Source organism: Sinohyriopsis cumingii, chromosome 5 (genome assembly GCF_028554795.1).
Source record: "Sinohyriopsis cumingii isolate HCF-2022 chromosome 5, ASM2855479v2, whole genome shotgun sequence".
Taxonomy (NCBI): Eukaryota; Metazoa; Mollusca; class Bivalvia; order Unionida; family Unionidae; genus Sinohyriopsis; species Sinohyriopsis cumingii.
In genome coordinates this window covers 18,452,402-18,465,462 of record NC_142965.1, presented here as the reverse complement: position 1 = coordinate 18,465,462, position 13,061 = coordinate 18,452,402, and the positions used below count along the sequence as shown (strand labels likewise).

Below are 13,061 nucleotides of genomic sequence, written 5' to 3'. Positions count from 1 at the left end.
TCTTTTTATGCCCATTTTGTAAGCACCCACCAATATTTTTGGCATGAAATACGACTCATTTCAAAAGTCCCTGTCTAGCCTGGAAAATACATTACACACAAATTTTTTTTAAAAAATGTTGTTATTCATTTCGTGTATTGAATGGGAAAATGTTTGTATAATCTAATTCCTTGTATTAAAATACCTGCGTTTTCATAAAATGAACTGTTTCTTGTTAGTACTAATATTAGTATCCCTACTCATACCTCAACCACAACAAATCAAGTTGAGGCTACGACATCGTAGCTAGTTTCTTGTGTGTTTGAGCTCAATTTCTGTCGCATTGCTGTCTTGCCACTGTTTACATTTTTTACCAACCCAAGTGCCTGGAGGAGTTACTGTTCATGCTGACTTGGGTTAGCTTAGGTGGCAGGGTAGTGTCAATTGTCAAAAATTGGCCCTGTCAAATTTCTTCATTTAAGGATATGATGTGACTTTTTCAGGTATTATTGTTTAATATTTAAAGATATGAATATATTCGTGAATTATGTGTATCAGGTTGGTCTTGTTATAGTTACTTTGCAGTAAGTAAACAGTTTCATACCAACTATCAACGGGGCCCCAAGTGGCCGAGTGGTCTAAAACGCTCTCAGTTACGGATCACTGCTATCTCACCTCTGTCTGCGAGTTCGAGTCTCGGATTCGGCCAATGTGGGTATGTGAAAAAGCTTGCCAGTAGCTTCTCGTGGGTCGGTGGTTCTTTCCGGGGTTTTCCCGGGTTTTCCTCCACCATTAATACTGGCGGCCATGTATAGCCTATTGTGTGCTGAAAAATTGCTTTAACCCTACAACAACAACAACAACCAGCTATCGACAAAAAAGAACCCATAGCAGTACACCGTAGACGTGTATTCAGGGTTAGGTACCTAAGTAGTCCTACATGTAAGACCTGACGCTGATATTTATGTTTTGGCACCTAAACAAAATCAACATGTGCTATGTCTTACATGTAGGACTAGGTACCTAAGGTACCCCAACATCACAATCATCACGGGCGAAGGGCTGATTTATCGGTCTAGGCAAATAGTTGTTCTGTAATAAAAGACGCATCACCAAAAACATAAATATCAGGTGAGGCGCATTGCATTTTTGGACTAGGCAAATAAATGTCTCAAAAACGACATGGATGGCAAGTTTTAAAAAAAATGCATCAAGCTGTTTAATACACCGTTTTCAGAGTTGTGACCTTGGAAGATGACTTGTGTTTGCAGTGTGAGCATCACATGAAAAATGCAGGTATAAATTTTGGGTTGGGGTGCATACACTTCTTTTGCTATGAACTGCCATTGACTTAACAGGTCAAGCGAATAATATTCTTAGGCTTTGTTTTAATATAGCTATCCGAAAATATGGACCTTTCTTACCTCACTTGTGTATTGTATTTTTTATGATTTTTATATTTGACAGGCATATGCGGCATAAAATATGTGCATACAAACATATAATATTAATATGGCCCTTGCATCAAAGGCGTAGTGATATAGGAACATGTTTGAGCAGCGTATCCTGGGATACCTTTTTTGTGCATTCCCTTATTACTTTTTGCTCATAACTGTCCTTACCCCACCCCTGTATCTGAGTAACATGCATTGCCTCACTGTATTGCGTTCTCTCACTTCTTTATTTAGCACTGCATCACTGGCGTGCATCCATTATCAAAAACGTAATTCAGGGCTTTTACGGAAATATTCTCACCCATTGCAGCATAATATTCATAACATGATCTCCAGAGTAATTTAAAAAGCAGTCACAGGTCAGTGTATATATTAGTTTATTTTATGTTGTATTGTGCTTTGAATAATTATGTTGTTTTTTTTTTCTTCTGCCGAATATGTTGTACAAAAGGCCCAATATTACACTAATTAGAGACAGTTAATCTTTTAATCATGATTACATTTAAATGTAATAATGTCAGCTTTTTGCATATGAGAACAGAGAAAGTACCAGGAATAATGAGGTTGTCATTTTTTGGGAGAAAATCATGATGTTGATTGAGACTCCCTCAGGCGGCATCCCTGGTATTTATATTAATTATGAACAGAAACAGCTCTTTAATTATTGTAATTGTTTCATGTAAATTTAACCAATCATGGCAAGCAGCGAAAGGAAAGAAAAGGAAATGTGCTGATAAATAAACGATAACAGTTCAAACATTTTTATGTAACAACGAGCAGTAAGTTCAAGAACATTTAATCTGGTTTGATAATTCTAAAGCCTAACTTGTTTTTATTCTTATCGTGGTGAACTTAATAACTCACGCTCCCACCCACCCTGAAAACAGCAACTCGATTGCCAATATTTCAGTCAGAAATGAAAAATTAAAGCAATGTTTTTGAATTTTTATTGATGTACGTTTTTGTACTAGTCATTTATTGACATCTATACCATACCAAGTTACATGATAATAATAACAATAATAATAATAATAATAAAAACAATCATCATCGTGATCATGACACACAGTTATGAAATGTAACATGTGTAGTACGTTTTCATTTGTGTGAACTCTTGAGAAAATGTAAAAAGCATTGATGTTAAAGATTAACGAAATATAATTAATACCAGTGTCATTAATAGCTACTGCATATGCAGCACATTTACATGTAGGATCATCTGTTATAAATGATGTTAGTAAGAGGACAGATAAGCATATAAATGAGATAAATATGTGATTGAATTCGGTTTTAATAGTTATTAAGCAAGTTACTTCAGGACCAGTGACATACTAAAGGTAAATGGCACCTGGGGCGGTGATTATGGCAGAAAGGGGTATTGGCGCACCAAGACCTCTGGCACCCATGTTTTGGCACCCCAAGATCTCTGGTACCCAAGGCAACTGCCCCGTCCACCCCCATGTTAGTACACTACTGTTCAGTACTATGTACAATGTTTCTTTGTTCTTTTCATTTATCTTGTTACTGTGGGTGGTGATAGTCTGATTGCAATTTATGCTGTAGTGAATGATGATGTGTGTTGTTTTGTAGTTTGTTTGTGAAACTGTCTAGCTTACCCTTGTTTCCATAAACATGAATATTTATGAGGATCTAATTGGCCAGGACTGTTGATAGATCTACAAGGACAAGGACCTGGAGTCTGTATGAATATTCATGAGTCGGGGCTGGGAAGTTTTGACTGCTGCACTAGTGTTGTATTTTCCATCTACATTAACATGCTCTAGAGGCTCAGAAACGTCTGTTATTATTTTTACACATTGCAAGTGGTCATGGTCATGTCTATTGCAACATCTTTTTTTGAGATCTATACGATTTGTCAAAGGTTACCGTGAAGCTGTAGAACTTATTAGGCTTTTTCAGATGGAAACATAGCCTATGGCACTATTGTACACATGCCTTGGAAAAAATACATTGAAGAGCAAAGTCAGCAAAACTTAGGTTTAAAGGAAAAATGACATTCAAAGAGATTAGCATTCCAAAAGTTTTTCTTGTATTTATCATGATGTTAATTTTGGAACAGATTTTGTCACAGAAGCTGAAATAATCATTGGGGAAAATCATGTTTGTGTTCTGATAAAAATGTTTACTTATGATTTAAAAAAATAAGATCTAGTGTATGATTATTTTCTTATACTTAATTGGCATTGTTAATATACAGAACCTCAATTTAATCTTTGAATGTACTATTTTTTAAACTTTAAAACTGGTTCGCATTTTTCACAATTTGTGTCTCTAAAAGTGCAAATAATTAGTCAGAAGACATAAGTTACAAGAGACAGTTTTATTTTCATTTATTGTAACTCTTACCATTATTAATCCAATTTATAAATAATGAATTAGTTAAAATAAGTTAAATACTGAGGTTCTCTAAATGGCTGATTGAAAATTTACTATTAAAGTAAAATTTCTTATTTATCAGATAAAAAAATCCGACTATAATTTTTTAGAATAAAAAATAATGCACTGGCTGCTGATTACTTTTGAAATATAACAACATATTGTTTCTTGTAAATTCCTTCAAATTATAATAACAAAGGATTTTTATGGGGTCTTATTGATCGGAAAAAAGAATTAGTGAAATGCAGCTTTTTGCATGGTGTTAATCTTTCTTTCATTTCACAAAGGAGAATAATAGGAGTTTCAACAAATGTTTCTGTCTGCGTGACTATGTTGATCAGAATAAAACAGATGCTGTGTTTGTGATATTTGTGAGAGATATGTTCTCTCAAGAACTGTGAGTTTATGAAACTGCATCAAAATAGAGTGTCAGGTGATGCACTCACCAATTGTTTAGTATATACATTTTTCCCCCCAAATTAAGTGCCTGTGCAGTAATGTCAGAAGAAAAAACGTGGAGATCTTGTTGGTCTATTGACCTGTGAGGGGTTACTAAAAACACCACAATACACATGTTTTAATACCATAATATGAAGATGAATGTATTACAATTTGTATGTATTTGAATAATGACTATATATATATATATATATATATATATATATATATATATATATATATATCACTGACAATATATTATGTATAGGTTTAGACAAAGTATTAAAAATTTTTTTTTTTAGCAAATCCTCTCCCATAGTCATGTCACCCTCTTCATGTGAGTATATCAATTTTCGATCAGGACAAGCTTCCTATATTAAAAGAAAATGCTCAGATCCCCATTGTGTGACAGAAAATAGTATGATTTGTGTGATCCACCGGCAGATGTATCCAACACATCCACAGTTTTCTGAAAAATAACTTTTCCCATTATTCGACATTTTTCTTCTTATTCAAAATGAAGAAGACATTTTTAAGCCAGATGGAATGCATTTCATGCTAGACACTGATTTAAACAACAATTACTCAACTATTCCTGTGTCAAGAAAATGACCCTGGTCTAATTTGCTTTTACTTGATGATTGTATATGGAATTTCCATCTTATACCTCATTTTACGTGTCAGTTATGCCTTTACTTACCTTAAAACACATATGTATATGATAATAATTATATATATATATATATATATATATATATATATATATATATATATATATATATATATATATATATACCAAAAGTATGGTTTCTCACACTGTCCAATCGAGGAAAATCAGGTATGACAGAATGTCAACATTATATGGATTTTGTTAGAAATTGTTAAAAAGTAAATAATTCGTTATCATATCGCTTAAAGTTTGTTTTGCTTATTATTATTCTTAAAACAGTAACAGATCATAATATTGGGGTGTACACCAATATATACACAGAAAACGTAAACGTGCATTCTGGCTGTTGGACATATTTCAGTGTTTCTGATAACCAACCTGTGAGAGTTAGTTACTTGTGTTAAATGGGGACGAATCATTAGTTTCTCCCTGAATCAAGTGCCTGTGATAGAGTCAGACAAAATTTGACAGAAAGCATCCTAACACAAAAGCTTTCTAGCACTGGACAAATGATGACTTCGAATGTGGATGAAAATAGCAAACAACAGAGAAACCTTAAAGCAATTGAAAAGAAATATCTACAGATCATACGATTCTGACCTTGACTTCTAGGCCAAGTGTTGATGCATTTGCCTTTCAGGTAGATGTCAGCCAGGTGAGCAGTCTCAGGCCTACATGGTCATCCACTTTAGGAGTCTACATGGTCATCCACTTTAGCAGTCTACATGGTCATTCACTTTAGTTATATTTTGATGCTGTCATTGTTGTTACCACTCATGCATTGTGATTTGTGATCAAAGGACAGCTTCCTTTTTTCTGTTATTTTCTGAACTGATAGTTACGCGTTCTTTTTTTCTCTCCAGATTCTTAAAGTCAGTTTGGACAGTTAGAATGGCTTCATCTTAATAGTTAATATTCTGAAGAAATAAAACTTCCGACGAACTGACAGACTATATTCTAAGATGCCATCTAAGAAGGGAAAGTCAAAATTATCATTATTTTCACGTTTTATAAAGCATGAAAAGAACAAAAAAGACCTGATCAATGAGATGGGTAAGACAAATGAAGATTGTGTTGATTTAAATTAAATGGTGCAGACTGATACTGGCATGAGATGCAATCCGACTTGTGGTTTTAATTGTTTTCTTGAGGAACCAGTTTCTGTGGGAGTCAATGTAATGATAATGACTTTCAAAAAGTGGGACAAAGAGCCATTGAGCATTTGTCCAGCAGAAAGAGGTATAGTTAAGGAGGAGATAGGTAAACAAAGACCAGTTGCTATTGTATTACCAATAATACGTCAGACCAGTACAGTTGATGACATGAATTCACGTGAAGTTGATGAAAGCACTGTAGTTGACTTTGGTGAAAGCATTGTAGTTTATAAGAGCAATGTAGTAGATATTGATGAAAGCTCTGTGCATATTGTCGATGACAACACTGTAGTCAAAACTGCTGAAGGTGATCACTTGTGTGCAGCAGATGGTTTATCTGGTATGCAACCTCACCTTGAGTCCCAGTTTAACCCTGAATTTGAAGATACTTCCGTTAAAGACTTGGACTGGGCAAACATATCATCCAGGTCTTTGGAAAACAATGTACCAAATGCCCCATCTCTACAGGAGAGAGATAATACAGCTTTTGAAGAATCTAACTTCAATTGTTACAGCTGTTTTAGCACAGCTCGAGAGGAAACAGTGCAAGAGACAGATACTGTTAGAATCGTCTCCAGAAATGATAATTATTTTGAAAACCAGAAATCAGGAAATGAAAACAAGAAAGAGGCTGTAACAGGAATACAGATGTTTGGCCAAACTAAATCTCAGCATCAGTATGTTCGGGATAGTCATTTGGTAAATGAAGATAACATTCGGTTTCCCCAGGAATCCGGTCACTCTCCACACTCCGTACAAGTTACTACGCCTCATGAAGGAAGGAATGCTTCACATCAGGACCAGATGTTCACTCAACCTCATCATGATGTGAATTGTTTCAATATGCATGGTATGCCTGACTCTTGTATAACAAATACGACTGTAGCAAAATTAGTGGAAAAGGTAGATCACCTTGAGTCAATGATTGATAGACTTTCCAGATTGGTTTTGTTGGCATTAAGGTCTAATTCAAGAATCCCAGATAGCATGAAGAAACAAGATCTCGAAATATCAGAGCGTCAAGAAAATTGCAAGGCTTGTTTTAATGATGATGACATAATAAGCCCTATTGAAGAAAACTTGATCCAGGAAACATTTCTTCCTGCTGACAGTTTTATCCATTCAGAATGTCAGGAACATAATCAACACAGTAGTAGTGCTTGTGTATATCTCGCTTCTAGAACTTTTGACTTGGGGTCTATTCAGTACAATAGAAGACAAATGTCTCCACCCACATGTTTTCTCACCCATGCCGAAGCAAAGAGCAGTACAAGCTCAGCCGGTATGGGTCAAGGAGAAGCAGAGAAGACAGAGAAGATGCAAAAGGTATCAAAAGACTTGAAAGTATGTGAACTAGCTAATCAACTAATGACCATGTCGATGGTGAATAAGCCATTGTGGGATACAGGACCAGAAAGTGATGAAATTGGCCATACATTATCCTTGCAAATGAACCTGAATGAAGAAAATCTTGAGCATAACTTTGATTTACAACAAATCCTGGAAGGGCAGGCTGAGATAAGTCAGTTCCAATCTGTATTAAAGAAGATTAATCCTTTTAAAGCAGGAAGAAACTGCAGCATACCTGAAGAAATGATAACTGTAGAGAAAGACAATGCAGAGAACCATGGACTTGATTCACTAAAAGGCAGTGAAGAAGACATGAACCTTACTGAAGATAAATCAAGATGTTTATCAGATGCCATCTTGACTCAGTCAGCAAATATGGGGCACACAAATATGGCTTCATTGGAAAATTCTGAGAATGGTGAACAGTTGGACATGGCCACCAAAAGCACTACTGAGGGTGTAAGAGCAGTTGACGGATCTGCATGTAGTAGAAAGGATTACACAGATACAGGAGTCATACCTGTGGTGGATGACAAACCCACATTTATTAATAGTGATGCAGATGTACCATGTGTAAGAGATTCAGTTAAAGATCAAGTGTGGAATAAACTGAACCTCGAGACAGATGAGACATTAGTAAGCACCAGCAAGTTCAGTGTGGAAGCAGCTCATCATTGTTCCAGTACTGACACTATGGATGGGGGTTGTCTCAACCAAAAGGAAAATGTCACGTGTGTAAGTGGCAGTGTTGTGAAAGTTAATGAAATTGACTGTTGCCAAAATGTTGATTCTAGAAATGTGAGCTGTGTTGGCCAGATGGACAGCAACATTAATGTCTGCACAGTCAAGATGGACCCATCTGAGTTTTCCCCAGAGGTGGGTCCAGTTATCTCAGTTCCAGAGCATATCCCAGGTCATGACATACCAGCACAGCATGAAGAGTCTCAACAAAGACAAGACTCCGTTGGTTATTCTTACGATCAATTGCTGGATTCAACCAAAGAGGAATTTACAGCCAAAAGCCATTCTATTCAGGATTGTGACCCAAAGAAGCAAAGAGAAAATAAATTTATCTCTGGAGGTAAGGTTCAAGAGAGGAAATTGAAAGAGACCAGATATGTTTTAAATAAAAAGAAGTCATCACAAAGGTCTAAATCTGGCGTCAGATGTAGACACTGTTTTTTGCATAAAAGAAGTGGCAAAAAAGGAAATATGAAGCTCAAGAAAAACATGGAATCTACTAGGAGGGTCAGTCATGTAGAGAACTTTCCACAGATTCTGAGTGACCTTAAACTACTTCACTACCGTACGATCTTATTTCCCCAGGGTACTGCTCCAAGTGCTACTTTGATGAACCAGACAACAACAATGAGAACAAAAAGAAAAAAAACAACAGATTTTTCAGCAGAGCTTGATATTTTAGTGTCACAAAAGAATAATAGCAGCCAAGAAAGTCTTATCGATGATTTTCTAAAGAGTTTAGTATCTACTTGGTTTATCTTCCCTACCATTAAGAATGGATTACAATAAGTGATCCTTCTTCCAACAGGCTTACAGTTGTATTTCGAAAGACTCCTGAGAGGAAGTCCTCCAGAGGAAAGAGAAAGGATGTCGTATGAGTGGCTTAGACTTCAGACTTTCATCAACTACCCATCATCTGCTCCAGGCAGTGGGATAAGACTTGCAAGAACAGGGTTTTACTACGCTGGAAGTGGCACAGTAACTGTGTGATATGCTTGTGGAGGACAACATAGTGGATGGAATTTTCATGATGACCCTTATGACATTCATCGGAGAATATCACCTGACTGTCCTTTATTGAGAGGTAATCCAGCCTATCCTAATGTCTCAATTATGCAAGAAGAGGAACTGATTGGCATCCAGATGGGAAGTAATACTTCAAATGCACATTTATCAGGAACTGGAAATCTCACAATGGTGAATTCACTATCCAACTCTAATAGAACATCTGAGATGTCACCTTGACCATGTCCTGAAACGGAATTGCAGAATTCAACAATCACTGAGGTTGAGGCACATACTTCTGCTGTAACCCCACTCAGCATTCAGAATACACAGGAAAGAGGGTTAGAACAACAGGCCTCACAGCAAACCATGCCAGAGGTTGAACATTCTTTAGGAATTGATCGGCATGTTACACTGACTGCAGCAGCAGTAGTTCCCAATACCAGTGGGGAGTCTCAACAACGGCAGTCACAAACAACACAAGATATCACTCCGGTAAATATCAATTTTAGAAATTAATGTCAAGAAGTTTCCGTTATTGCATACCATCTCTCTGTCCATTCATTGTAAGTTATTTTTATTATCCTATACAAGACTCAGTCTCACTATGTTTTGATTTACATAATGTGGATCACATTGTACTATTTCATGTTTTTTTACTCTTCCTAGACAAAATCATGTCTAGTTTTAAAAAAAAATGTAGCAGCATGTTCAGTTAAAATATGTTTTTCACAGTTAAATAATGTAGATTAAATACGATTTTTTCAGAATTATCAATAAGTCAGCCTGTCTTGAACTATGACCGATTCTCATCAACTTGTACCTTTTTCCTTGAGATGCAACATTTCATGGGAAATTTATACATACTTTAAAATAAATGGACAGAACAGTACATTGACGTGTCATCTGAGACAAATATGTGGAATTGTATTTGGAATGGGTAGCTATTGCATCACTGTCCTGCTGACAGCCACATACATATCCATTTACATGTTTACCAATTTTGCACACATTTACAGGCAGTCAAAACTAAATTGAGCCATTTATGCAGCACTAAATATTGCATCCTTTAAATTGATTTGCAAATTGGAGAATGCTTTTTATTTGACTAAGATATCCTTAGTTAATATTTGCTCGACTGTTATGAAACTTTTTAATTTGGTCAAAAGTCAACAGTTTTAAGAACTTCAGCTCTTGTTACAGAAACATTCACCACCATTGAATATTCATGTTCTAGCACAAATTGATGGGAACAAGCTTATTTAATGGGAAAATTAGCTCCTTAGAACAAAATAATCATCTTTTGACTTGGGCAGCAATTTTTTGGTAACATACATGCATCTTTCCTATAAATAGTGTTAATCTTAAAAACATTGTCATTCCTTGGCATTTTACTTTACATGGGAATAGGTTTTAGGATAGTATGTAAATGTTTTGTGTTTAGATAAATGCATTTTATATTTTTACATTAGATGTAAATGTGTTATAGAACAAAGACTATAACTCGTCTAAAAGAAAGATTTTAATTCTTTACAAAAAAATATCATTTTGAAGACAAAATGGCTGAAAATGAACTTGACAATTTTAACAAGAATTGACTGTATATTAGTAACTTGCAGTATTGTATGGGATACACATTTGGGTTCCTTTAAAATGGTGTTAAAACATAGATTAACTTCATGAGATCAAATGCTATTATCATAATTATCATAATTCAATCCAAGTTTGCAAATAAATAATAATTAAAAAGGTCCTAAAATACAGAGTTTTATGTATTTCTGTCATTTTCGTAACTTGACCAGCGACCTCCAGAGAACACACAGTGGAAAAGTCAAGATGTCTTTGGTCTGGTAGAACCCCGTGGACAAGTAGAGGATCCTGGAGTGGATCCCGCACCTCATACAATCTCAGAGCGGCCAAGGCACCCTGAGTATACGCCATTGTCATCTAGAGTTAATTCTTACACAGGCTGGCCAGCCCGCCTAGATCAGACCCCACAGCAGATGGCGGAGGCAGGGTTTTACTATGCAGGTATATTATAGAATAACTGCCTTCTTTGTGATAGAAAGTGACATAAAAGTAACAGCCCTCAGTCCATCACTGAATGCTCATCAGGTGGTCAATTTAGTAAAGAAACAGCAGCATGACTGCTTCTGGTCATTCTTTGACGTTGTATTGGGGAGGGACAGAGGGAGAGATTGAGAGAGAAATCAGTAACTGTAGATAATATATAAAGTTAAATATCTTATGCCAAAATGGATTCAGCCTCTCCTGCTATTAGAGACAGTATAACTAAGTTACTCCAGCTAAAATCAAAGTTGAAATACATGATTCATCTTAATTTAAAGTCTTCAGTGTTTTCATAATCATTAGCTTAATGAAACTCTAAACATTTGTATCCAAAGTCACAGTTAGATCCCAATCATAAAAATATTTCAAACTTAAAACTTGGGAAGAATTCCAGTCAGCATGCTGGCTCAAAGCAACTGATGAGCAGTGTAGTTTTGCATATTGAGCACTTGTCTCGCAGGGCTCCTGCAATCTTGTTTTTTCTCTTAATCTTGACTCAGTTTGAACTTTTACATTAAAAAAGATTGAAAATTACACCTACATGTTCTCATTACCCTTGTCTCTGTTGGCACAACCTGTGGCCAAAGTCACAAAAGGTGATCAAACTTTAAGATGGCAATGAATGTCATTTTTTAAACAATGTATATAGCTATGAAAATGTTCAATGTTTCTTCTAGTTGGTTCAAGTATAAATATAAAATGTTTGATGACTGTTAGTGTTAGACCCTGATTTGCCTTCACATAATGCAGGAGCAGATCAGGGACTAATTTGTTTGTTCTACAGATTACTCCTAACCACCTTCACTGATACTTATCTTCTGAATGGATGGTTATATTAGAATGGGATTTTCACAGGAAGACATCTTATGGTGTTTGGTTAGTCTTGAATAAAAATTGTGCAGATCTGATGTCCAATATGGCTGAGAAAGTGGCCATCTTGAAATTATTACTGCTACTCCTCCTTGTTGTAAAGTCATGTCAACATTGGATTTTCACAAGAAGACTTCTTATGATGTGTAGTTAGTGCCAAGTGAAAACGATGCTGATATGACATCAGTATGGCCGCCTTAGCAGTTACCTTGAAAAGATTACTATTGGTACTAAATTAACTCTGGGATTTCATCAGAAGGCTAATAATGATATCCTGAATGATATTATTACCTTCAAATATGAACACATTGAAATCTTGACCCAAATTCTCCTGAATGGACAGTCATATCAACATGGTTTGGTATATAGTTTGTCCTAAATGACAGTAGTGCAGATCATAGATTCAATATGCTTGCCACAGTAGCCTACTTAACAAGCTTGTTACTCATGAATATTAGAGATAATTGTTAAAAAGAAGAAATAGCCTTGAAATTCTGGAAATTCTTTTTGGACAGGAGTGAATCAGTCTCTTCTGAGGTTCTTTTGTTGAACTTTTTAAAGTGATTGCTTAGTACAAACTTCACCTCAAAATAAGAATGTCAGTTAGCAGTCATGTATCAATAGTAGTAGGACATATGGTGTTACCTTCCTCTGTTCACTTTGGTTATCTTTGTATTTATGACATTTCAGGTAATGTTGTTAGACTGTCTTATTCCTCTGATCACTGCCTTTTAAATCTGTCCTATTTATGTATTTGTATGTGTAGATGCAGATCTATCATTAGATGAGGAACAAACAGACCAGGATTGGTGGTATAATTACATAATAATAATTGCCAGTATATTATGTAATTATTTGTCTTGATCTGCATGTCAGTTGTTTAAATTTGAATTCAGTTAACATAAGCAAATTCAGGACCCCTATTTAAATGAA

At 35.5% G+C, this 13,061-nt stretch overlaps 1 protein-coding gene across 2 annotated transcripts in view; it reads left to right on the top strand.

Moving 5' to 3' along the window:
- Positions 1 to 385: 385 nt before the first annotated feature.
- LOC149798726 (uncharacterized) overlaps positions 386 to 13,061 on the top strand; it is a 62,784-nt gene continuing 50,108 nt past the window's right edge. For both annotated transcript variants that reach the window (XM_089957595.1, XM_089957594.1), the window contains exons 1-2: positions 386 to 482; positions 10,991 to 11,219. In XM_089957595.1, the coding sequence (XP_089813721.1) occupies positions 11,214 to 11,219 (6 nt within the window). In that variant the 5' untranslated portion in view covers positions 386 to 482; positions 10,991 to 11,213. The remainder of the gene's footprint in view (positions 483 to 10,990; positions 11,220 to 13,061) is intronic.